General features: G+C 51.0%; 1 protein-coding gene across 2 annotated transcripts in view; it reads left to right on the top strand.

The window, feature by feature from the left end:
* The window catches only part of SMOC2 (SPARC related modular calcium binding 2), a 155,964-nt gene that overhangs the window by 91,904 nt on the left and 36,843 nt on the right, over positions 1-27,217 (top strand). For both annotated transcript variants that reach the window (XM_044923976.2, XM_044923977.2), the window contains exons 8-9: positions 17,816-18,002; positions 26,269-26,351. In XM_044923976.2, coding sequence (XP_044779911.2) covers positions 17,816-18,002; positions 26,269-26,351 — 270 coding nt within the window. The remainder of the gene's footprint in view (positions 1-17,815; positions 18,003-26,268; positions 26,352-27,217) is intronic.

The following is a 27,217-nucleotide window of genomic DNA, read 5'->3' as shown; positions in this document are numbered from 1 at the left end:
AGAGTCCTGCCGTGGTCACCACCGACCCCAGTACCTCCGTCTTTTCTCTATTTGGGGCTTTGTGGCAGTGACGTGGGTTTGGAGACCTGGCCTGTGTCCAGCTTCTGCTGTGACTGCTACGAGGCCGTGTGAAACCCACTTGGCTTTCCCACCCTCACCCACAAGCTTTGGCTTGTTGTTTCTTCCGTAATACGCTGTCTAGGTTGGTCATAACTTTCCTTCCAATGAGTAAGCGTCTTTTAATTTCATGGCTGCAATCACCGTCTGTAGTGATTTTGGAGCCCAAAAAATAAAGCCTGAAACTGTTTCCACTGTTTCCCCATCTATTTGCCATGAAGTGATGGGACTGGATGCCATGATCTTAGTTTTCTGAATGTTGAGCTTTAAGCCAACTTTTTCACTCTCCTCTTTCACTTTCATCAAGAGGCTCTTTAGTTCTTCACTTTCTGCCATAAGGGTGGCATCATCTGCATATCTGAGGTTATTGATATTTCTCCCAGCAATCTTGATTCCAGCTTGTGCTTCATCCAGTCCAGCATTTCTCATGATGTACTCTGCATATAAGTTTAATAAGCAGGGTGACAATATACAGCCTTGACGTACTCCTTTTCCTATTTGGAACCAGTCTGTTGTTCCATGTCCAGTTCTAACTGTTGCTTCCTGACCTGCGTATAGGTTTCTCAGGAGGCAGATCAGGTGGTCTGGTATTCCCATCTCTTTCAGAATTTTCCACAGTTTATTGTGATCCACACAGTCAAGGCTTTGGCATAGTCAATAAAGCAGAAATAGATGTTTTTCTGGAACTCTCTTCCTTTTTCCATGATCCAGCGGATGTTGGCAATTTGATCTCTGGTTGCTCTGCCTTTTATAAAACCAGCTTGAGCATCTGGAAGTTCACGGTTCACATATTGCTGAAGCCTGGCTTGGAGAATTTTGAGCATTACTTTACTAGCGTGTGAGATTAATGCAATTGTGCGGTAGTTTGAGCATTCTTTGGCATTGCCTTTCTTTGGGATTGGAATGAAAACTGACCTTTTCCAGTCCTGTGGCCACTGCTGGGTTTTCCAAATTTGCTGGCATATTGAGTGCAGCACTTTCACAGCATCATCTTTCAGGATTTGAAATAGCTCAACTGCAATTCCATCACCTCCACTAGCTTTGTTCATAGTGATGCTTCCTAAGGCCCACTTGACTTCACATTCCAGGATGTCTGGCTTTAGGTGAGTGAGACAGCCATGAAATTAAAAGATGCTTACTCTTTGGAAGGAAAGTTATGACCAACCTAGACACCATATTGAAAAACAGAGACATTACTTTGCCAACTAAGGTCTGTCTAGTCAAGGCTATGGTTTTTCCAGTGGTTATGTATGGATGTGAGAGTTGGACTATAAAGAAAGCTGAGCAGAGAAGAATTGATGCTTTTGAACTGTGGTGTTGGAGAAGACTCTTGCGAGTCAGTCCCTTGGACTGCAAGGAGATCCAACCAGTCCATCCTAAAGGAGATCAGTCCTGGGTGATCATTGGAAGGACTGATTTTGAAGCTGAAACTCCAATACTTTGGCCACCTGATGCGAAGAGCTGACCGATTTGAAAAGACCCTGATGCTGGGAAAGATTGAGGGCAGGAGGAGAAGGGGATGACAGAGGATGAGATGGTTGGATGCATCACTGACTCAATGGACATGGGTTTGGGTGGACTCTGGGAGTTGGTGATGGACAGAGAGGCCTGGTGTGCTGCGGCTCATGGGGTTGCAAACAGTTGGACACGACTGAGTGACTGAACTGAACTGAACTGATGAAAGTTAGAGATCTTCCGGGACAGGGACTCATCCTAGACTAAGATGCTTGTCTGCGGACCGCCGCCTCTGAGCAGGCATCTCTGCTCCATCTGGCCCTCACTTGCCCATCCCGTCCCCGAGGGAGAATGGGGTGCCAAACTGGAGGGGGCGCCTGGCGCAGGGCTCTGTGCGCCTCGCTGACTCCAGCTCCCAGGGCCAGTCCAGTGGGGGCCTGTCCTCACCCTGCAGAGATGGGCGTTGGAGGGTCAACCCCAGGACTCTCAGTTGGTGAGAACTGGAGCGCGGCTCTGTATTCTCCCTTGGCCAAGGCCAGTCCAGGACACCAGGGCGGGTGGTGGGGCAGAGGCAGCGTCTTTGGGGTCAGAATGCTGCTGTGTTTTCTTTTTCTCATCTCAGTTTTGTAATACCCACTATTTTTTTTTTTTTTTTTGATGTGCAAAGAAAACTAATTTGGAGAAATTTGGCCTCCTTTCTGTATTGGCCTGAGTGGACACTGTGTATTTTAAAATAGGTTTGTAATCAGCTGCATTAGCTTAAATTACTGGCCTTAATGTGGAACTTTTCTGGAAAATGGAGCATGTTCTGTCTCCTGGTACAAGCCATCCAAACAGTCAGATGGCTTTTCTTGGTGTCTTTTTGTTATGTCTCCTAATTTGACAGAATTTAAAGGGAAAGAAGTAGTAAGTTTAGAGCGTGTTTTTGGCCACATGAAGCGTTATCCCTTGCTGACCGCTAAGGGTTCCGTGAGTGAGGAAAGGACCGGCTGATGCTGTCTCAGAGAGAGAGAGGGGTCTGTGTCCAGGGCTGGCCTGGGCCTCGGGTCCGTGGGCAGGGGCAGGAGACGCTCCCGTGTGGGGCCTTGCTGAGACTCACAGAGGCCAGGGCAGTGTGGTGTGTGTAGGGGCTGGTTCCAGGAAGCATCAGGAGAATCAGGGTCCATGTGGAGGGAAGAGTGGAGTAATGTGATTGTCACTCATAGAACAATCCAGAAGATGCAGAGAGAGGACGGGAAAGGGTGTGATTTGCAACCGGTCACCATCAGGGGCTCTGAGGTCATTCTGGGGTGGGTGGTCTTCACTGGGACTCACCACACTTGTTGCCCAACCCCCCCGCACCCCCACCACTGGGGTCTGGGTCTCATGTTCAGGCTGGAAATGGTTACTTGGGTCTGTTGCTATGGGAATAAATGTGGGAAGAAATCAACTAGAATGGACACCCATCACTGTTTTCTTTCCAAAGAAACTGTATCCAAGAATTGCATCCAAATCTTTATTTTTTGGAAACACGTGTTTGACTGTGGGCTTCCCATGTTACCTGTTTACCAGTTTTTGGATCTTCCTGGACAGGCGTTGTGTGTGACTTCCAAGGACGGAGGGCTGGGGGGCCGTGGGTGGGTGTGAGTTCTCACCGGCCTTTCCTGGCTCTGCAGTTCTGAGACAGAAAGCCTTTCAGAGCCTGTATTTCCTCACTGGTAACATACACATAGTAATGTGTATACCCCATTCTGTTACTACCAGGATTGAAGGAGGATGTGCAGAAATCTGGGTCCCACAGGCCGGCCTGTAAGCGTTATGGCAACAATCCTGGGTTAAAAAGCTAAAGTTAAAACTCTCATTGGAATTAATTATACAACCATCTTAAACGTGTACACTTAGTGGGCAAAACCTTGCTCCACGAATACCAGTTTGACTTTTTACTGAAAATGGATGTGTGAATAGTTATATTCCATCAGAACTCTAAGTATCAAGGTCTACCCCCATCCAGTCTTCCATTTCTACGAAGTCAAACTCTAAGGAAACAACTCTTTTATTTTATTTCTGTCTTTGGTCATCTGTGTTTTAATTTGTTGCTCATTGTTCAGTCACTAAGTCGTGTCCACCTCTTTGCGACCCCATGACCCACAGCCTGCCAGGCTCCCCTATCCTTCACCGTTTCCTGGAGCTTGCTCAAGCTCATGTACATTGAGTCAGTGATGCCTTCCAACCATCTCATCCTCTGCCACCCCCTTCTCCTCCTGCCCTCGGTCTTTCCCAGCATCAGGCAGCTGTTTGCACCAGGTGGCCAGAACCACAGACAGTTCTATGACTGATAAAGACAACATGTGTATAAATTAAGGAATCAATTCTAAGAGATTGGGCCTGGCCTCAGACCAGGACTCTGGGGCCAGGATGGCTCAGTTCAAACCTAGTCTCTGCTGCTTGGTACCCTGACAGCATGGAAGAGAATGAACTCACCTTCTCTGAGTCAGTGGCTGAGTGTGCAAAACGACGACGGTGATCCCACTTCACGGAATTTACAGCAAAGCGGCTCAGTTACATGTTCTGCAGCTGAACACACAGTTATATGTGCACAGTTACATAACATATAGCTGAATGTATACAGTCTTTTCCATTACGTTGTGATTAAGTAAATTAATACCTGAAAAACATGTAGGCTAAGTACCCACTGAATGTTATAATTATCAATCTCCAACCTCTGCTGTGTGTAAAACTCACATGCCGTTTATAAGTGGATCCTACTTGGCAGGTTGTTTATTATTTTATCCCCAGAATGTTTTTATATGTGAAGTCCTTTATAAACCTCAGAATACTTCACAGACCTCCATTGTCTGTAGCAGTTCACCTTTTAGTATCCACCGACTAAGTGACGTGTAATCACACACAGCAGGTAGGTGTCTGTAGTGAAGGAAATCATGTCCATTGTATGAACCCCAACAGCATTCATATACATTTTAACACAAGCAGTGTGAAGGTGCCAGTCTTCCTGTTGGCTCAGAGTCTTGACAAGGTTTGCCTGTGCGTCCGCGTGAGCGCCTCTGGGGGGAACCACACCGCTGAGCGCCTCTGGGGGGGAACACACTGCTGAGCCCCTTGGGGGGGACCACACTGCTGAGTGCCTCTGGGGGGGACCACACTGCTGCCCCGCAGGGGAGCAGGGTCCCACCTTCACTTTGGCAGCAAGTCGTCACTGTCTCGTGTTGTCTCCCGTGTGTTTCTTTTCTTTCTTTCTTTTTTTTTTTCAATTTTTGTTTATTGGAAGCTAATTGCTTTACAATATTGTACTGGTTTTTGCCAAACATGACATGAGCCAGCCACTCCCTGTGCATTTTTACCTGGGTTACTAATGGTCAGGTTCGTTATTTTCTATCAGGCGTGTCTGGTGGCCTCAGATTAAGCCCTCATTGTCCCGCGTAGGGACCAGAGACAGTCTTGAACTGGTCCTTCGTCTGAGAGCTTTGCCACCAGGGCTTTTAAAGCACAGACATGACCCTGCACTCACTCTTATGAGGCTTTCTGCTGCTTGTGGAAATTCCTTTACCTGCTCCAGGGCCCCCACTCTGGCCCCTGCTGCCCTGCAGCCAACCACGTGCTGTGGATCCTCCTTCTGCAGCTGCTTCCTCGTGTGAAGCCCAGCCCCTCATCTGTGCTGTCTGCTGAGAACTGAACCTGTGCTGTTGATTGTGTGCACATGAAAGGCAGAAGCAAAACGCCTGGAGAAGCAAGACATTCGGTGGTTTGACCAGGAATATTTTTTGAGACAATCCTGAAAATGCTATAAGGAGATGCAAAGAAAATGGGCGATGTGGATTTTGCCCTCTGAGGCTGACACCAGCCTGCCTGTTGTATCAGACAGCTACTGCGTCATAACAAGTAGCCCCAGGGTGTTATCTGTCATCACTGACCAGTGTTCACTTCTCGTGCATCTGCTGATCTTGGCTGGGCTCCTCTGGGAGGCTCCAGGCTGCACGTGGGCCTGGGTCTGCCCTGTATGTGTCTCATCCTCCCAGCCTGAGCGGAGACACTGGGAATGCCCTTCTCCAGGCAGCACCTATGGCCCAGGGAGACAGTCCACACACATCCAGGTGTCCAGCCCCAGCTTGTCTAATGCCTGCAGACAGCCCCATGCAGTTCCTATGTCTGAGCCCAAAGTCACAGCACAGGGAGGACCCCCTGCCAGTGTGGAAGGAGCTGCAAACCCCTGGCGATGGGGAGAGAGGATGGATTGGCCAGCGCAGCATCATTTGTTCCTGAACATAAGGGCATAATTATCCTGAGTGGGATGATTAAGAGGCAGAAGCACCCTCAGGATGGGCGTGAGCATCGGATGAGGAAGCAATGCATTTCTGGGACCTCCAGGCTGTGACTGCCATGGTAACTGGGCTGGGCAGAGGCCACTGATGGCGAACAAACTGGCCCACTGGTCCCACAGTGCTGCAGGGCAGCTGATGCAACAGAAGCCCGGCCAGCAGACAACACTGAGCGGGACCCAAGGGTTGGGCCCAGGAAGCTGGGGGGCGGATGGACTCACTGGTCCTGTCTGCAGCAGATTTGTCTGAAAACTGCCCACAGCTTAGATGTTCCTGCAGAGCAGACACGTGCCCACAGGACATGGGACCCGAGCAGATTCTGCACGCTCTGTTCTCACAGCAAAACTTGTCTTTACCCAGGAAGTCAGTACTCAGAGGCCTGAGACCCTTATTACCTTGTCGTTATTATTACTATTGGAGTTTTGTTGCTGAACAATGCTATGTTAGTTTTGGGTGTATAGCAAAGTGATTCAGTTATACGTACACATATGTATACATATACATATATCTTCCTTTTCAGATTCTTTCCCCATTTAGGTTACAACGGAGCATAGAGTAGGGTTTCCTGCCCTATATAGGTCGCACAGAGTTGGACACTACTGAAGCGACTTAGCAGCAGCAGCACCAACAGTGTGTGTTACGTAAGGGACTTCTCAGGTGGCGCTAGTGGTAAAGAACCTGCCTGCCAGAGCAGAAGACAAGAGACCTGGGTTCGATTCCTGGGTGGGGAAGATCCCCTGGAGGAGGGCATGGCAACCCACTCCAATTCTTGCCTGGAGAATCCCATGGACAGAGGAGCCTGGCGGGCTACAGTCCGTGGAATTTCATAAATTCGGACACAACTGAGCAAGTAACACCAACCAGGATCCCTATTTTACTCTTAGTAAAAGGGCCTTTTCCGTGTCATTTAGGTGTCTGTCTGCTGGGAACATGTCCACGCAGTAAGGTGGGCTGTGGCGCATGCACCCCCCAGCAGCACCCACCCCAGGACAGGAGGCTCCCCTTTGCATGCTCTTGGACCCTTCCTGGGCCGGGTCTTCTGGGGGGAAACTACTGCTGAATTTCCATCACTCAAGGATCCTTTCTCTGGGCGGGCATTGTCTATAAATGAAATGACAGCACCATGTAACCCCTGATTTCTGCCGCTTTTACTCATTATAATAGCTTTGAGATTCACTCTTGTTGGCTGTAATTGTTACCAATTTTTTCCTCTAGTTTATATGAAGGATTGTATATTGTATGCATATACCACAATCTGTGCCTTTTCCAGTAAGTGGCTATTTTAGTTGTTAACGTTTGGGGGATATTGAGAGTGTTGACTAAAAAAATATAGTCACACCTGAAAGTAGAGAGTTACTTTATCTGGTGGGAATGTTTAGAAATCCGAGCCCAGGAGCCTACATCTCAGTATTTCTGAGAAAACTGCACCAAGGAGGCAGAAGGGGCAGTCAGGCTGTATATAAGTTTGCAACAAAGGGAGCAGGCAGTTTGAACACCATAGATCAGATATCAAGTAAAGAAATTTAGCATTCTGTGATGGGAAGATATAAGCCTCTGGGCTCGCTGAATTCTCCCCTTTCATGTGAACCTCAGCTGTCTGGGCCCGTCCTGTCTCCTGTTCACCCTAAGGAGTGGCAGATGATGGCTTCTTGTATCCCCAGCTCCTTAGCAATGGAGGTGGGGTGGCAAAATCTGCTGGATCACAGTTTGGGGAGCCCTCATTCACCTTTGGAGGCCAGAGGTCACTGATGGCTGTGAGGGTCCTGTTTATTGATATGGCAGGAGGCGTTTTCATTCCACAAGAGTGAAGCTGCCCCGTGCATCCTGCACTCGTCACCTTGGGGACGCGTGTTCTGTTTACTCTAGGGATGGTGACTGCAGCCATGAAATTGAAAGATGCTTACTCCTTAGAAGGAAAGTTACGACCAGCCTAGACAGCATATTAAAAAGCAGAGACATTACTTTGCCAACAAAGGTCCGTCTAGTCAAGGCTATGGTTTTTCCAGTGGTCATGTATGGATGTGAGAGTTGGACTCTAAAGAAAGCTGAACACAGAAGAATTGATGCTTTTGAACTGTGGTGTTGGAGAAGACTCTTGAGAGTCCCTTGGAGTGCAAGGAGAGCCAACCAGTCCATCCTAAAGTCCTGGGTGTTCATTGGAAGGACTGATGCCCTAATACTTTGGCCACCTGATGCAAAGAGCTGACTCATTGGAAAAGACCCTGATGCTGGGAAAGATTGAGGGCAGGAGGAGAAGGGGATGACAGAGGATGAGATGGTTGGATGATATCACTGACTCAATGGACATGGATGGGTTTGGGTGGACTCCAGGAGTTGGTGATGGACAAGGAGGCCTGGGGTGCTGTGGTTCATGGGGTTGCAAAGAGTCAGACATGACTGAGCAACTGAACTGAACTGAACCCCTGGAGCACATGTCACACTGGGTGAGGGATGCAAGAGGGTGCCCTCGGCTGGGCGTCCTCACCAGCCTGCATGCTTCTGGTCTGGGTCATCAAGGCCCCTCTCCCGGGCCCACCATGGGACCTCCTGTGAGTTTACTGCATTTTCCTGGTGACCAAGGATGCCTAGGAATTTTCTCATATGCTTATTATTCATCTTGAATTGTCTGTTCAAATCTTTGCCCCGTTTATATTAGATTATTTGTCTTTTTTAATTGATTTGTAGGGTTCATTGACATAACCTGATTATTTGTCAGATGTATGTGTTTTAGGAACATTTTCTTCCTATCTGCGGCTTGCTGTCTCACTTTATTAATAGTATCTTTTGGTGAGTGTAATGTCCAGTTTACCAGATATCTCTTTTATGGGTAGGTTTTTTTGTGTTTATTCTAAAACTCCTTCTCTAACCTAATGTCACAAAGATAGTCTACTGTATCTTCCATGAAGGCTACATATTTTTAGCTTTTTTGTTTAGATCGGTATCTTAGGGGCTTCCCAGGTGGTGCTAATGGTAAAGAATCCACATGCAGTGCAGGAGAGGTGAGAGAAACGAGTTCAATCGCTGGATCAGGAGGATCCCCTGGAGGAGGACATGGCAACCCACTCCAGTATTCTTGCCTGGAGAATCCTGTGGACAGGGAAGCCTGACTGGCTATAGTTTATGGGGTCTCAAAGAGTTGGACGTGACTGAACATCTGAGAACAGTCTATCTCAGATAAAGGTCTGTGTATGATGTGAGTCAGGCTTTCTGTTTAAATTGGCGTATAGGTAGCCCATTGTTTAGAATCGTCCTTGAAACGATTTTCCCTTTGAATTGATTTGGTGCCTCGTAAAATATCGGTTGAGCATACATTTCTGTATCTATTTATGAACATTTTATTCTTTCTCCTTAATCTGTTTAATTATGCTTATTTAGATAGCATTCTGTCTAGATAAGCAGTTTTACAATAACTTTTCAAGTAAGGTGACATTAGTCCTCCAGTTTATTATTTTGGAAGAGGGCTTTGGATATTTCAGGTCTTTTGAATTTTCATATACATTTTGGAACATGTCAAATTTCTACGAAAAACCTTCCTAGTATTTTGATAGAAATCATTCTGAGTTCACAGATCAATTTTGGGAGAATTAACATGATAACATTAGTGAGTTCTCTAATCAATTAATGTGGTACTGTTCTCTCTATTTAAGCATATTCCCTTTATTTTTCTCAGGAATGCCTTTTGGTTTTCAATCTCTTGCACATCTTTTCCTAAATTTATTCTTGATTATTTTATGTTTTGACATCATTGCAAATGTCACTTAAAATCATCTTCTGGTCCTCCATGCTAGTCTATGGAGATTCCACTGATTTTGTATGTCACTTGCTGTATTCACTTATTATTTCTAGCAGTTCCTTTCTATAGGTGTTTCAGTTCCTTATATGTGCACATTTCTGTCATGTGTGATTAAAAACAGTTTTACATTTTCTTTCCAATCTTTATTCCTATCCTTTCCTTACCTTTTTTGGGATTGCCCAGGACCTCTAATATAATGAAAAATGGCAGAGATGAGATTCTTTTCCATCTTAGAGTGATAGCATTCAATCTTGTATCACTAAGCATGTGGTTAACTACAGAAAAAAATATGCTGTTTACCAGTTAGAGAAGATTTTCTTCTAATCCCCATTTTCTGAGAGTTTTGCTACTTAACTGATGAAGTAGTTCACTGTGATAAAAGAGAACCCAATTTTCTCTGCCTAAAACCAGATAGGGTCGCTGTAACTGAAAACTTCCGCTCTCAGGGTGTGATGTTATCACAACGTGTAAGCGAGTTATGAGCCTGTTTCAGCATTTAAATAATCGCTTCAAATTTGCAAGACTCGCCAGCCTCCTCCATAAGCTGTACTGCCAGCACCTCTGCCCGCCTGGGAGGCAGGAGCCTGGGCTGGTGGTGTTTGGCAGGTAATTCCTCGTCGCTGTGATTGATCCCCTGAAGCCAGGAGGCGAGGAGGGCGGGACTCAGTCTATTCATCTCCATTTCGTATTGTGCAGCCATGTTTCTGGAAGGATTACCAGAGGATTAAATAAAAACCCTTTGACTTTGAAAATTAAATCCGCTCGGTTGCCTCTGCATGACTCTACCTGAGAATAAATAAGGAGACGAGAGTCAGAAGAGAAAAGCGTCTGCCAGTGTCCATCAGACATGAGTGGACGTGAGCGTCGCGTCTGGGCACGCTGTCGACGCCTGCAGTGATTTCTGACGGCATCCCAAGGCGCTGCTGCTGCTGCTGGGAAGTGATTTCATATAATTCTCTAGAAACGAGGTACGTCTGGGGAAGCAGACTGTTCCAAGAGCAGATTATCATGTGAGGAAAGGGACCAGGTCCCTTAACTAATACTGAGAACAGTGGACCTACAGCTGGGCGACATTCTCCCCACAACACTCGACAGGAGTGAAGCTGTAGCAGGGACTGTGGCCAGAGGGGAGGAGTCCTGGCACAGTGCGCAGAGCAAAGGAAGCAGATTCAAGAGGAGGCGAGCGGACCAGAGGAACTTCCGGGGGCAGAGTCCTGTGTCCAGGTGATGGTCATGGGGGTTGAAACACAGACAGGTTCAAATAGTTCAGTGTGTTGAAGCTTCTCCAGACTTCATACCTGTTGGAACGTGAAACATAAAACTCTGAATATTAATGAGAAGCCCATAAGCAGGGAAGTGAAGTGAGTGAAGTTGCTCAGTTGTGTCCGACTCTGCGACCCCATGGACTGTAGCCTACCATGCTCCTCTGCCCGTGGGATTCTCCAGGCAAGAATACTGGAGTGGGTTGCCATTTCCTTCTCCAGGGGATCTTCCCAACCCAGGGATCGAACCCGGGTCTCCCACATTGCAGGCAGACGCTTTACCATCTGAGCCACCAGGGAAGCCCATAAGCAGGGACACTGACCACAAAACCGATACCTGCAGTGGGTGTCCTTCTGAAATGCGGCCGAATCTGAAGATCGTGCTTTTAGAATGCGTGCGGTTTGTTATTGCTTCCTATAAAAATGCTTCAGGCTTCATCATATTAAAATCAAGCATCCTCTGTTTAAAGAGATCTTCATTTAAGAGGTTCCCCCCCCCACCTTTAAGTTCATAAATGTCTGGTGGCTACTTATTGTCATCTAATTCCCTTTGGTTGTCAGATTATTTGAACAATCTGTCAAATACTTTCTAAGTCACTAAAATTTGCTAGTTTGGAAAATAAACTAATTTTAATGGACATTCTACCAAATTTACAGAAGTAGCTTTCTAAAAATACAGAGTTGTTATATGAGTTATTAGAACTGATACAAGCAAATTGGAATTGTACTTGTGTTTCTAGTCTAATATATATGTGAAAAAGTACTGAGGCAGACTATTTCCAAAGTGCTAAGTGCATCTCAGAAGTCTGCTCAAAATACGATGAGGAACCCAGGAGATGGATATCAAAACCAAAAACATTGAAAAAGTTCATAGCATAAGAGAAGGCACAAACACAGATGCTTGGAACTAGAGAAGCTTAAGTCAAATTTGCCACAGAAGAAAGTACAGCACAGTCACCAAAATCATAGTCAAGAGTTCACACACATTTGTGTGTGAACAGTACCATCAGGAGGTTAGTTAAGCTGGAGCAAGAAGACAGTCATTGAGATATGTCTGCAAAGCCAAGGCTCAGGTGAGAATGGATTTAATACACCAAATAGAAAGCTATCCTTTCGTAGAGAATGTTGAGATCTGGTGGCATGATGAATTACATGTATAACTTGGAAATTTGAGCAGACCCCTCTATTACCAGACACAAAATGTGTAGAATCTGCAGCTGAAGTCTGATCCATTTTAATTCTCATCTGTTCCCCGAGGCTTTGTTATATACCTTGACTTGATAGTTCAGGTACGTAGGACAATGTAGCATAAGCCTGGGTGTTGTATTAATGAAACAAGAAGTTATAGAAAAAAGATGTGGTTTAAAAATATGTATGATATTAAATACACATAAAATTTTCTTTGGGTTATGACTCTGGCTCTTTACAGGAGCTTTTACTCTTTGTGCTTCTGCGTCTAATTTTTTGTTGTTGTTGTTGGATGGGCTGTGTTAAACTTTTGCTCATTATTAGTAACACCTTGAAGTGTCCTAGAAGCCTGCCACTTAGCAGGCATTACTCCAGCAGCCATGGCGACTGAGAGGCAGGCAGGACAGTCACGGTACGGGGTATGGAATCTGTGAGGTGAGAATTTTGCTGGAATTCATAAGGCTAGTAATTCAAGGCTAGAGAACAACCAGTCTGTCTCCTAGTCCAGAACTTGACCTTTGCCCGTAAGACATGACGCTGGTGCAGAAAAGTCTCCAGGTCTCACGTGTTTTCTATTCAATTTCTAATTCTCCGGGAATGAGAACCTCATTCATTGCAACATCTTTTTCTTTTATTTCTCCTCAAAGTATGTTTCAGACTTCTTTCATTAGGAAAAAAAAAATCTTTCTTTGACCCAATCATCAGTTCTAAATAATCTCTCAGCTTTTCTTTTGCCATGACAAACTCCTCAAAGGGGACCTCTCTCTGAGCGGTTTTGCTCAAAAGATACAGTGCCTTGCCTTTCCTTGAATTCCCTCATGTTAAAATTTCTTCTACACTGTGTTCACTTTTATCTCTTTATTCTTCCTTCACGCATTAACTCCTCAACATTTAGTGCAAGAGAAACTTGTATAGCAAAAGCCCTTCTGAATAGGAAAGACATCTATGACCATACCATCCTGAACACATCCAGTCTTGTCTGAACAGGAGAGAAAGCATAGATATTTTCATCTAATCCGTTAAAATGGATGTTATAATTTGAAGTTTGTGAGCACTGGTTATTTGTTTTCTTGCTGAATTATTTCCAGAATCTCAAAGTTCATTTTCATCCATTGATGGGCATTCTTTGCGATGGATTCAAAGCTAACTTTCAGTGAGGTCATTATTGTAAACTGCAACCTTGGTCCCCTTTGTGGCCCTGGACCATCGGCCAGCAGCAGGTGTCTCTGCCTCCGCACACACTGGTCACGTGGTATGCAGCCTGTCCCCTCTTTATGCCGCCAGTTCCTTTTGACCATCTCTCCTTCCTTCTTTCCTATTTCCTCCATCATTAATTGGTTCTCTCATTTCCAGTTTCTCTAAAAATTCTCCCATTCTGTGCCCTTTCCTCCAGTGAGTCCTCCCTTCCTCCTGTGAATCCTCCTTTCCTCCTGTGAGTGAGTCCTCCTTTCCTCCAGTGAGTCCTCCCTTCCTCCTGTGAATCCTCCTTTCCTCCTGCCCTGTGAGTCCTCCTTTCCTCCTGTGAGTGAGTCCTCCTTTCCTCCTGTGTGGTGAGTCCTCCTTCCTCCTGTGAGTGAGTCCTCCTTTCCTCCTGCCCTGTGAGTCCTCCTTTCCTCCTGTGAGTGAGTCCTCCTTTCCTCCTGTGTTATGGGCCCTCACTAATGATTTTCTGAAGCGTGGCTGGGACTTGTGCCCTAGAATCCTGATCCCCGGGTCTCAGGACTGAAAGTCCCCAGTGCCGGGATGCACAGCTGGTGTATATCCTTCTGTCAGCTCTCCTTCTCCTTCCATCAGTGCAGTTGACGTCCTGTGCAGAGCAGGGCGTCTGTGCTGAGAGAACCACTCCCCCACCAGGAGCATCTTCCTTTGCCGTCCTGTGTGGCCCCCGTGGAACCAGAAGGGGCGGAGCTCAGCTGTCCCAGTGAGGAGGGTGATTTTTAAACAGCGAGATGGGACACCCTTTAGCTTCAGTTCCCTTGGGCCATCGTGAATTTGACTAAAGAAGATCTACTTCCTTCCATATGGCCATAAAATGTAATTGCATTTCTCCCATAGGAGAAACTGAATACCCCACACAGAGCCAGGTTTACCAAATAAAATTGTACAAGTTAACAGTTCTAATTTCAGCCAGGATGTTTATATAAACAAACACAAATCTCTTCTGACTTGGCAATAATATCTTCCATATTTTACAACAGTCTCAGCAAATTTTAAGAGGTGGTCAATTTAATCAATCCTACTTTGCTTACGATGAGCCTTCAAATAGGATGTAAAATCCTCAAAAGGGCCATTTCAAGAATTTTCCAGAACCCATTCTATAGATACAGCATGTCCTTGGATGGAGCATGAAACGCATTTTGTGCCCAGACAATCACACCATAAATTCTGTTCACTAATAAAACTTCTGAAAAAGGGCCAAGTGAACATTAAAGTAAGCAATGTGTTTTCCAGGAGAGCTTTCTGGAACAGAAGCCCTTGCGTCAGCTGAGTCTCCTGAGTGTGGGGCTCCAGTTAGGAACGGGCCAGCCGCTCCAAGGACGGCTAAGAGCAGGACCCAGTTGCCTCTGGAAGCACGTGGCTCAGCCTGCATCCTTCTTGGTTCCCGCCTCAATCTGATCTAAGGAGCGCGTCTGTCACTTTAGAAAGCAGCACGAGTCGCTGTCATTGTGACTCCACGCCAGTCTCCCAGTTACCGTTGGAGCCGACGCCTTGTTAAGACAACCGAGTAACACAGGGGTGGGTTTCATTTATGTATCTATTTGCAATGAACTTGAACTTGGGCAGACTTCAAGTTGGTGAGGGGTAGGGCGGCCTGGTGTACTGCAGTCCACGGCGTCCCAAAGAGTCGGATGCGGCTGGGCGACTGAGCACCACCGCAACTGTTTGCCCGGCGAAATCTAGAATGTACGGAAAAGTCCAGGGATTATAGGAAACCATCAGGAGGGCGTTTTGAAGAAAGCGGGTGGTGCTGTTGTAAGAAACGCAGTGGCGTTCATTATTTGTCGTATTAGCGATGAGCTGGAACTGAAGCAGCGTCTGCCGCGTGCACGGCTCAGCGCTGGAGCCGCGCCTAGAGACGCCCGTGCGCCGGTGTGTGCCGAGTGTGCTGAACCACGCGGTGGGATGCTCGAGGGAAACCAGTGCCCCCCTGATGTTGACCTGCTTCACAGTCACAGCTCTGCTAGTTACGATTCTTAACTTACAGATCCTCCCCTCAAAAACATCCACCTCCGGAGAGTCCAAGTCACAGGGAATGTAATAGAGCTGCATGGACGCCTCGTGGAGCAGGGGCGGCCGACTGCTCAGGGTCCCCATAGCCCTGCAGCCCAGATGCTCACAGACCACACGCTGCCCTAAGGACCATGGCCGTGGCCGGGGCAGCGCCTGGGCCTCCTCCACGGACGCTGAGGACCTGGAGTCTTCTTTGTCTCAGGGACCAGGGTGCTTGCTATTAGGAACAGAAATGCAAACCCTCATCCAAGGGCCCTGTCTTCCCCCCTCCCTCTTGCTCATTAAATGCTGCAGAACACCTGTGAGATGTAGCCCCACCCCCCAGCTCCGCGCTCATCCTACAGAACATCAACCTGGACTCATGGGCATACAGCCCCCGCCTTCCTTGTCCATCACCGGGAGGCTGAGGTCAGCCTGGCAGGGAGCTCCATGCGTGCCTCTGAGTGGGAGCAAGGGGGGACCCACAGGTGACCTTCACCTGTGGACGTGAGCAGGGGAGCCGAGGTCCAAACACAGCAGCGTCTGCTGATGCAGTGCAGGCAGACTAGCCACAGCGCACGCGTGTGGCTGTCCTCATGGTGCAAACGCACTTACTAGAGTAAGAAAAATCGAGCTGGTTTTCTCACTAATAATGCCATCACTATGAGTTATCTCACAATAGACTTATGGTCTGCCTGTGATACACCAGACCTTTTTTAAGGGCTGGCTGCTGCTGCTGCTGCTAAATGGCTTCAGTCGTGTCCAACTCTGTGTGACCCCATAGACGGCAGCCCACCAGGCTCCCCCGTCGCTGGGATTCTCCAGGCACGAACACTGGAGTGGGCTGCCATCTCCTTCTCCACTGAGGGCTGGAGCCGCAGTGCAAGTGAGAGCTGGCATTTGTGAAGCAGCGTCTTTGGGCCACACTGTCTGTTGCACGTCTTTCATCTCGACAGCATCGCCTGTGCCATCACCTGGGTCAGGGGCCTTGCTGCTGAGTGCCAGGCCCCTGCCTGTAGCCACGGCAGTGCGCTCCCAGAAGCACACTCCTTCCCGGCTTTGGGAAGCTTTCCCACCTGCTTGACGTCGCATTGACCGTCACAAAATTCCTGTCAACTGTAGTTAGTTCATTTCAAAGCAGGTTAAGACTGTGGAAAGTTACTTTCTAGGCAGAAAATTGGTCTAAAGATTTTATTTAGAATACATCCATTCAATGTATTGGTTGTTTTCTTTTCCCTTTTATGGATAAATATGAAAGCAAAAGAGACCATTTTCGATCCCAGAAGACAGCTCAGGTGAGGAGAGCCTGTCCTGGGATAAAACCTTGACCTGCGGTCACCCTGGGTTCCAGGGTGCGGGCTCGTGCGGTGGGAGGTCTGTCCCGGATGACTGCCTCTGAGGCCGAGCTCAGAGACACCCCACCCCGAGGAGAGAAGTTGGGAACAAGCGGCACAGTTTGAATTCTTGACCAGGAGTGAGGGGAAGGCTTAGTTCGCGGGTGTGAATTCTTGATGCCAGGTATGTGGCAGAACAAGCACATTTAGAAGGTCTTGTGCCAAGTGTTCTCTGGATTACATTTCAAACCTCGTGTGGATTTCTAGTAAGGGATAAAGTGTTCTTCACCTTTTATGTTATTTGACTCAAGTTCATTCCCCTCTGAGGGTCACTGAGCAAAATGGACTCCTTTAATGCTTCTCATTCTCCGTCAACTATTCGGGGCAGAAGATGGATCTTAATCAGCGGCGGTGGTTTAGTTGCTCAGTCGTGTTCAACTCTTTCTGACCCCATGGCCTGTACCTGCCAGGCTCCTCTGTCCGTGGGATTCTCCAGGCCAGAATACTGGAGTGGGTTGCCATTTCCTTCTCCTGGGGATCTTCCCAACCCAGGGATTCCCTAGATCTAAGTTACCTCACGTCTAAATGCAAAAAAGAAACGGGATCTATTAACATAGGAAGACAGAAGCCCCTATGCATTGAAATGCTGTGCTTAGAATTCTGAGTTTAGCTGTTCAGTTAACTTCAGCGGCTTTCCTGCGGGTGAGCTTCAGCACTCGTCTTGCACCACCCGTGACGCTGCCCTGACTAGGCGCGGCTCCTCCTTCTCTTGACTGATTTCCGGACATGCGGCCTGTTTGGCAAGCACTGCAGCGGAGCCTCTGGGGCTGATCACGCTGCAGCCTCGGCCTCAGGCAGCCCTCGGATAGGGCACGGCGGTGGGGGATGTTCGCCTGGGACCTTCCTGGGGGGACTCAGTGGCCCTGGACTGGGTGCCTGCCAGCCCCTCCCTCCATCTGGGGACCCAGAGCAGAGGGCCGTGGCTGTTGCTGGGGTCCGGGTCCCATCCATGGCCTTGGGACCCCAGGGACATCAGATCCCCTGTGGAAGGTGTCCACCCTGCCGCCACAGCAGCGCGGGGACCCTGCTGGCCAGCCCCGCCCCGTTTCCCAGCCGCTCACTCCGGTCTCCTCCTCACTGCAGTGTCCTCGTGCGACCAGGAGCAGCAGTCGGCCCTGGAGGAGGCCAGGCAGCCCAAGAACGACAACGTGGTCATTCCCGAGTGCGCCCACGGCGGCCTCTACAAGCCGGTGCAGTGCCATCCGTCCACAGGCTACTGCTGGTGCGTCCTGGTGGACACCGGCCGCCCCATCCCCGGCACATCCACCAGGTAAGGCTTCCCGCCCGCCGTGGGCCCGAGGCCCCGAGGCCCGAGCTCGCCTGCTGCTCAGCGTTAATGCCCGTGGTGGACACCGGCTGCCCCATCCCCGGCACGTCCACCAGGTAAGGCTTCCCGCCCGCCGTGGGCTCGAGGCCCCAAGGCCCGAGCTCGCCTGCTGCTCAGCGTTAACGCCCGTGGTGGACACCGGCTGCCCCATCCCTGGCACATCCACCAGGTAAGGCTTCCCGCCCGCCGTGGGCCCAAGGCCCCGAGGCCCGAGCTCACCTGCTGCTTAGCGTTAACGCCCGTGGTGGACACCAGCCACCCCATCCCTGGCATGTCCTCCAGGTAAGCTCTGGAACGCAGGCTTCCTGCCTGCCGTGGGCCCGAGGCCCCGAGGCCTGAACACACCTGCTGCTCAGCGTTAATGTCCATGGGCGCGCGAGGCCTGGGAAGAGTGTCCCCTGACAGGACCGGAGCTTGACGCTTTAGGCAGGACATGTTCCCATCCTGTTCATGCAGGCTGCGATCGGGGAGGATGGCCCTGACGTCTGGCTGGCTGGGCGGGTGCTGAGAGTGTGTCCCTCATCGCCTCAGCCTCTTTAGTCCGCGGTTTTGGTGAAGGGGCTGGCTGCCCAGATGGCTATCTGTAGTCCAGAGGTATCTGTGTCCTGAAGTCACCGCTAAAAAAGAGAGTGCTGAGGTCAAGGTTTCGAAACGAAACCCAACCTATTCACTCATGTTTTGTGTGCGTTTGAGCAAAGCAAGTCATTTCGTAACTGCACCAGAAGCCCTGCTCCCTGATCTTGCGAATGGTGTGAATGTGAGTGAGGGTGTTTCTGCAGCTGTTGGTTGCGTGACTCGACCTTTGACTTCTCACACATTGATATAGAAATAGTTTCTACGAGTTAGTTGCTCAGTTGTGTCCGACTCTTTTGTGACCCCATGGACTGTAGCCCACCAGGCTTCTCTGTCCCTGGGATTTCCCAGGCAAGAACACTGGATTGGGTTGCCATTCCTTTCTCCAGGGGATCTTCCTGACCCAAGGATTGAACCTGGGTCTCCTGCATTGCAGGCAGATTCCTTTACCATCTGAGCCACCAGGGAAGCCCATAAAAATAGCTTCTACATACAGGGAAATGAGCCTGGTTGCCTCTGCAGCCCTGAGGCGTGAGCACTCCGATGTCTCCTAGGACACTTCCCCAGTTTCTCAAGTGTGACCGCCACGTGTGTGGACGGGGAAGCACCACACAGACTCCGGGAGCTGGAGGGGTGGTGAGCAGCTGCGGTCTCCTGATGGAAAGGTCCAGGCACGCCTGGAGCCTGTCTGGTTCATCAGAGAGACCAGGCTCCGTGGGGGCCCCGCCGTGGGGATGGGGGTGTCCAGGACAGGGGCCAGGGTTCCCTCTGCGGCAGTTGTAGGAGATGGTTTCAAACCTGAAGAGGACGCACATCGTCCCAGAGTTTTGTGTGTGAAATCGCTTCTTTGGTTCATGAGCACGTGTGTATTGCAGGGAGAGCTCTTTTCTGAGACACCTTTCTTGGAGAGTGACCTCTGGACACCCTTCACACTCTGGCTTGTGGACAGTGCATTAAGCCCCAGGCTGGGCTGCATGAGCCACTGGAGGTTCCCTTAGCGCTGGCCAATGGAGTCCTGACCCTGTCAAGGCCAGGCCTGTGCAGATGGGCCCAGAGGGTGAGGTCAGCTTCAGCACGTTGTCCCTCAGAACCTGCGAACACTTACCTTACGACTGGATGGGAGACACAAGAGAACTCCCTGACCCCGGCATCCAGCCTGCTTTCATTCTGCCCAGACATTCTCAGAGCCCAGCACCACGTTCTCGCTTCCCCTATTTTTGCCTGCAGGAACGAGGGACTCCCTCTTCTTTGAATTTCAAGAAGCAGACTTAAATTAGACCCTGGGGAGGAGATGCTTCAGATTAGAGGTGTGGGTTTTCTCCCGTTTGTGCTTCATTCATCTATTCCCCCTGACACTGGCTGTCGCGACCCTGACACTGTCAGGACCAAGGCGGTCACGTGACCGAGCAGAGTGGGGTCCCGTGAGGGCTCCGTGCCCTGCTGGGGGCATCAGCATCCGCACGTCCCACGGGGCTCCTCCCGGGGCGGCCGCAGCGGTCCACAGGCCCTGTCCGCCTCTTTTCTGTTTCCTCCTCTCTCCATCTCCAATTTACCAGCTTGCTCTGCGCCTTGCTTCCATCCTGGTTTCCAGCAGCATCACGTGGCCCTGACAACACGGTGTGGCTTTTCTTGACACCATGCGAGGCCTTCCCTGTGGTTCCACGGTGTGCTTCCCCTCACTCTACCTGGCCAGACCAGGCCCCAGCGATCAGCACCCAGGCGTGGACGGGGCCGCCCCCGGGTGCCCAGAGCCAGCAGTGTGGGCGGTGCTTGTGACCGAGCTCAGCAAGAAGGGGTGCGACCCCGAAACTCCAAGAGGCGCCACCCTGTATCACCCCCGAAACTCCGAGACGTGCCACCCTGTATCACCCCGAAAGCTCCGAGAGACGCCCCCGCCCTGTATCACCCCGAAACTCCGAGAGGCGCCGCCCTGTATCACCCTGAAACTCTGAGAGATGCCCCGCCCTGTATCACCCCCAAAAGCTCCGAGAGATGCCCCCGCCCTGTATCACCCCCGAAAGCTCTGAGAGGCGCCCGCCCTGTATCACCCCCGAAAGCTCCGAGAGACGCCCCCGCCCTGTATCACCCCCGAAACTCCGAGAGGCGCCCCCGCCCTGTATCACCCCCGAAAGCTCCGAGAGACGCCCGCCCTGTATCACCCCCGAAAGCTCCGAGATGCCCCCACCCTGTATCACCCCCGAAAGCTCTGAGAGGCGCCCGCCCTGTATCACCCCCGAAACTCCGAGAGACGCCCCCGCCCTGTATCACCCCTGAAACTCCGAGAGGCGCCCCCGCCCTGTATCACCCCCGAAAGCTCCGAGAGACGCCCCGCCCTGTATCACCCCTGAAAGCTCCGAGATGCCCCCGCCCTGTATCACCCCCGAAAGCTCCGAGAGACGCCCCCGTCCTGTATCACCCCGAAAGCTCCGAGAGACGCCCCCGCCCTGTATCACCCCCGAAAGCTCCGAGAGACGCCCCCCGTCCTGTATCACCCCCGAAAGCTCCGAGAGACGCCCCCGCCCTGTATCACCCCCGAAAGCTCCGAGATGCCCCCGCCCTGTATCACCCCCGAAAGCTCCGAGAGACGCTCCCGCCCTGTATCACCCCCGAAACTCCGAGAGGCGCCCCCGCCCTGTATCACCCCCGAAAGCTCCGAGAGGCGCCCGCCCTGTATCACCCCTGAAAGCTCCGAGATGCCCCTGCCCTGTATCACCCCCAAAAGCTCCGAGAGACGCCCCCGCCCTGTATCACCCCCGAAAGCTCCGAGAGACGCCCCCGCCCTGTATCACCCCCGAAAGCTCCGAGAGACGCCCCCGCCCTGTATCACCCCCGAAAGCTCCGAGATGCCCCCGCCCTGTATCACCCCCGAAAGCTCCGAGAGGCGCCCGCCCTGTATCACCCCCGAAAGCTCCGAGATGCCCCCGCCCTGTATCACCCCCGAAAGCTCCGAGAGGCGCCCGCCCTGTATCACCCCCGAAAGCTCCGAGAGGCGCCTGCCCTGTATCCATTCACCTTCTATTCACCAAACGTTTGAATCCCTCGACACTGCAGGTGACACCCTAGGGGACATACAGGGAACAAAAGAGACCAAAATCTGGGCTTCACGGAGCCTCCGTTCTGACGGAGGGAAAGGGACGGTAAGCAGAACACGTGAGCAGATGAGCTGAATGTGAGCGATGTGCTGGCCACGACACCTGTGCTGGAAGACAGAGGAAACGGAGGGAGAGAATGTTGGGGTGCAACTTCCATGGAGCGGCTGGAGGCTCCCCAAAATGTTGATGTTGTAGTCAGGTCCTGAGGAATTGAGGAGCAAGCTGATGCTGTCTTTGGGGTAAGGTGGCAGTCTGGAGAGGTGAATGCAGCCCCCACATTGCAGGTCTCAGAGCCAGGATCTAGTTCAGTTTTGACCGCAAGAGGGGCTGTATCGATTAGGAGGCTCTTCATTTCTAGTAGCGATGAATCTTACAGATGGGTGTAAACAGCGAGGGACCGTGTGATCTGAAGAAGAGGTGCGGAGACGGAAGAATCCCCTTTCAGTGGATTCTGTGACTTGTTGACCCCACCAAGGACACGGAGTCTCTGAAACTTTCCTCTCACGTCCTCATTGTGTCGTGACTGCCTTTGGACAGACGCCCCTCATGGTCACAAGACGGCTTCAGGGATCTGGGCATCTCATTCAGACACCATGTTCTCAGAGGACACACAGCCCATCTCTCAGGAGCCGAATCACCTTTCCTAAAAGTCCCCTAGCGGATTTAATTCATGGATTATTGGCCACAATTGGATTATATGACTATGGCTAAACCCATCAGTAGCAAGAAAAATGGATCTGGGTTAAACTGATTTCTAGGGAGTCTTGCATGCTGGGAAGTCAGTCAAAATCATCAACTTTAAGGCATATCTGATCGTATATGTGAGCCTCCCCCGCCCTCTCACAGCCCTGCTTCTACTGTGAAGGGCAGCAGGGTTGCAGAAAGCCTTCAGTGTTTCTGTTTAATTACTGTCTGTTGCATAAATGCTATTTTCTTGTAGCTTTCTGAAATAAGCCACTCCAGGGAGATTAGTTGTGATTTACTTTTGAGTAGACAGTTCACGTCCCCTCCACCAGTCATTCTCTGTATTTTCTAATGGGGAAGAATAATTTAAAAATCAAACAGTAAGAAGCCATAAAGTGCACTGTCTTTATAAGCCAGTTCTTTCCTGAGCCATCCTGCCCGGAAACTACATTACAAAGGACACACTTTGTTTCAGGCCTGTACCAAGGGCAGTAAACATACAGCACGGAGAGCAGCCGCGGGGCGGGACTTCCAGACGGGACGCTCATCAGGGCGAACCATGGGTCCAGCCAGGCGCTGATGCCTCTCCTGGCCCCTCTGCCTTTTTGAGTGAAAACTGACCTCTTGGCTGAGATGTCCAGATCACTGCCAGGCAGAAGCCCGAGTCTCCATAAGCTGGATCCCGAGCCCACGTGACCTGGATCCCAGGCCCCTGTGAGCTGGATCCCGGGCCCCCATGAGCTGGATCCCGGGCCCCTGTGTGAGCCCAGGCCGCGCGTGGTGGGATATGATCTGGGAGGAGGGGCGGGTTCCCACCTGGTCGCTAACTGATGGGGGGAGAGCCGGCGTGAGCTATCGGGTTAAGCGTGGACCAGGCTGGCTGCCAGCTGCTACATTAGTGTGCAGAACCAAGGGATTTCTCTTCCACTTTCTTGACGGCGGATGAGGGTTTGTCCACCTGGCATCAGGCTGAAGGCGGCTCTTACCTGCCTGAGGGCCCTGTTCCCGGCTCGCGGGCCCACATGTCTCACTGGCCGTGTGAATGTGAAATCGAATTTCTCCCTGGCAGAGAGCCTGGGATCTGATGGGCAACCAGACAATCAAGAGATGTTCTTCTTTTACATAAAATAAGTTAAAATAAACACCATTGAAAAGGGTGGTGATGGATGTCAACTTAACAGGTTTTATCTGAGTCTTCAAAGGCATTGATTTTGTTTCTTGAGATTGTCATTTCTACAAATTAAAAGACGTTTGCTCCTTGGAAGAAAAGCTATGGCAAACAGCATATTAAAAAGCAGAGACATTACTTTGCCGACAAAGGTCCCTATGGACAAAGCTATGGTTTTTCCAGTAGTCAGGTATGGATGTTAGAGTTGGACTCTAAAGAAAGCTGTGTGCCGAAGAATTGATGCTTTTGAACTTTGGTTTTGGAGAAGACTCTTGAGAGTCCCTTGGACAGAAAGGAGATCAAACCACTCAATCCTAAAGGAAATCAACCTTGAATATTCATTGGAAGGACTGATGCTGAAGCTGAAGCTCCAGTATTTCAGCCACCTGATGAGAAGAACTTACTCATGGGAAAAGACCCTGATGCTGGGAAAGATTGAAGGCTGGAGGAGAAGGGGACAATGACAGAGGATGAGATGGCTGATGGCATCACTGACTCGATGAACACGAGTGTGAGTGGACTCTGGGAGTTGGTGATGGGCAGGGAGGCCTGGCGTGCTGCAGTCCATGGGGTCGCCAAGAGTCGGAGACGACTGAGCGGTATTCTTCTAAAAGGAGTGGAATGCTGCCTTTTAAACATACATGGTTTAATGTAAGCACAGTGCTGGGATTCTTAAGACCTCCTGCCCAAATTTGGAGCAAAACCAGGATGACCGTGCAGTGTGGCCAGTTCCCAGGCTGCTTCAAGGTTCAAGATTCAGAATGGAGTTGGCAGTGATGTGGTTTCTTATCATCGCATGTTGGCTCTGAGCCTTTCACAGGCTGGACACGGTTTGTGTTAAAAGTCAACATCCTAACACACAGAGCAGCCTGTGCCTGAGGTTCTCGCAGGCGAGACGTCCCAGGAGTGGCTGGCCAGTCGGCCTCCCTGGGAGTCCCGGCCCCGGCTGGGACTGCTTGGTCAGGAGCTGGGACCTGGCGTGTCCTTTCCCTCGAGCTGGCGTTTCACAGGCTCCTGGCTGTGAAGGTGTCATCTCTAGTGTGGGTACCAATGCCAACCTCCCAAGCCTCACGGATACTCACCTGGGTCTGAAACAGCAGTTGTCCAGTCCGGAACGTTGGTTCAGTTTCCCCAGATTGAACAGGCGTATCTCTCAGTTATGAAATTTCTTTCTTGAATGTTCCCCTGGTGAATTTCTGGCTTTCACCTGCCTGTCACGGCCCCAGGTGCGAGAGGGGACACCAGGTGGGTAACGGGTGCCTTCACCCCTGTTCACTTTCCCGTGACGTGACTTCAATGCCAACTGCGCTGAACCCACTGCATTTCCAAGAATGTGTGTTAATGGCTTGTGGTGAAAACGTGATAATGTGACTGTTTTCCAAAGTGTGTTGGGAATGCTTTAATTTCAAAAACAACTTTTTGAAAAGGCATACTAAGTTAGTGTGCGTGGGGTGCTAGGTTTTCTGGTATCGAAGAGGCCGCTCAGAGTCTGAGGGCCGGAGGAGCCCGCGGTGCCCTGGCTTTGTTTCAGCCAGGCTGGACGCGCCCCTCATGGCCAGCCGGCTCCCTGGGCCCCAGGAAGGGCCTCTGAGAAGCTCTCCCTTTGGAGAGAAACCTCATTCTTTCGTTTTCTCGGGTAGGAGGACAAGGAATATGGGAAATAAGAGTCAGAAATATCCCTGTGAAGTGAGCATGACCTCATGTCTCCTTCTGAGAGCGTGGAAAGGACACTGGGCCACAGGAGGGGTGAGGATCGAGGGGGTTTGTTGACTCCCTAAGAGTCAGCGGCCCCCGGAACCCGACTGTCCCACCTGCGCCCACCCCGGACCCACTCCAACTTTGTTCACGTTTTCCGGGAAGCCTTCCTGACTCCCGCGGCTCCCTCAGGTACCCTGGAGGGCAGGTTCTCACAGGCATCCTCGGGGACTGTCAGCGTCCCCACGAGCCGGGTGGCCTGGGACTGCCCGTGTCTCCCCCCCAGGGGCGTTTATGAAGAGCCTGGAGGGAGGCCCCGCGGGGGATGCTCAGGGGATGTTCGCGAGCTGTCCCCCTGGGCCGGGGTCTGGAGCGCACAGGGCAGGTCAGTGCAGAGTCGTGGTCCTTTCTGGGGTCCCCGGAGTTCCTGCTCCCTGACTTGAAGTAACCCGCAGCCACCCTGTCTGCCTGCTTGACGTCAGGGCCCCCCAGTTCCTGTCAGCTCCGAGGGGCCAGAATGGAGCTCTTACTTTTACTGTTTGAACATGGAGGGAGGCAACCTTTTGCAGCTTCATGAGCGAGGCTGGGGACGTGCGTCCGTCTAGAGTCCTGCGGTTCCCTCTGCGGCTTTGCTCTGTCTGGGGTAGGGATGAGTGCCTGTGCTCCCCGCCCCAACTTTGGTGCCGATGCTGGTGTTTGCCCTCCTCTGACCCCTCCCTGCCTGGCCCTAGGGCGGTGCGTCCCCTGCACAGGACGTGTTGCAGAGCCTGGCTGGCGAGACAAACCCCAGGGTGTCGTGTGTGTCCTTATGGACTGTGAAGAAGATGTTAAGTTGTCACAAGGTCACCAAAGGTCCATCCTGGATGTTGCAACGTGATGGCTGGACACCCCGTGCGTCCCAGGGCCCAGGAAGCCTGCTGTGTGAGCAAGCAGGAACCCGAGGCAAGCCCGCCTCAGAGGCTCACACCAGCTGGTCTCTCTCCTCCCCTCCTCCCAGGTACGAGCAGCCGAAATGCGACAACACGGCCAGGGCTCATCCGGCCAGAACGCGGGACCGGTACAAGAGCCGCCAGCTCCAAGGTGAGTGGGCCGGGGCTGGGCCGGGCTCCCCGGCCGCCGCTCTGCACTTGCCTGCAGGTTTGCGGGGGAAGGAGCTCAAGCGAGTTTGGTTGTGAAGAATGATCTCAAATTAAGAGAGGCAGTGAGTTTAACCCTGTAATTATTACAAATAGCATTCACTGAAATGTTTTATGGCTGTTCTCTTTCATCAAAAAGCCTGTGAGTGTCCATGAGACACCAAGAAGGGTGACGTCAACAGTTAACTTGAAGTCCCGCCTGGATGGGGGTCTTCCAGGTGCTGAGGTGCACTTGAACTTGGCTGAGGCGCACGGCCTCCCAGCTGGGTTGCCACCGCGCGGCTCGTCTGATGAGATCGTGCGGTGAGAGACCCGACTCCTGCGTCGGGGGTGGGTTCAGCGGCATCGGTAGGATGCTGTGAAGGTCGTTGCCGTTTTGTTTCATTCCCGTTTTCTTTTTTCCCCTTTAAATGCCTCCAGACGGTGTCTGTTTCATCAAAGCCTCAGAGACCATGAAAATCTTTTCCCCGGTCCCCTTCCTTTAGGGTGTGTGCTGGATCTCGGTCTCACACAGGCCTGGATAGCTTGCTGTTTAGACAAATTCTGTGGTCCCCATTGCCTGATGTGTACTTTCATTGAATCCATAAAGAGAGTTTTAGATTCTGAAAGTTGGAGATGTTTCTCTGCCCGTGAGCAGAGGCAGAGAAGACGGGAGGGCCATCCGACCACCTCCGTACCCTGCCAACGACGCCCGGAGCAAAGGCGCTGGACACAGAGGAGGCGGGGAAGGCGGCACCTGGCCCGGTTTGTGTCAGAACCACCGCGCCCCTGACCGGTGCTGACTCCAAGCCGCTGGTCTCAGGTTTTCAT

The sequence above is a fragment of the Bubalus bubalis genome, chromosome 10 (assembly GCF_019923935.1).
Source record: "Bubalus bubalis isolate 160015118507 breed Murrah chromosome 10, NDDB_SH_1, whole genome shotgun sequence".
NCBI classification, from domain to species: domain Eukaryota; kingdom Metazoa; phylum Chordata; class Mammalia; order Artiodactyla; family Bovidae; genus Bubalus; species Bubalus bubalis.
The sequence above is the reverse complement of the archived record's forward strand: the minus strand, read 5'-3'. Positions and strand labels throughout refer to the sequence as shown.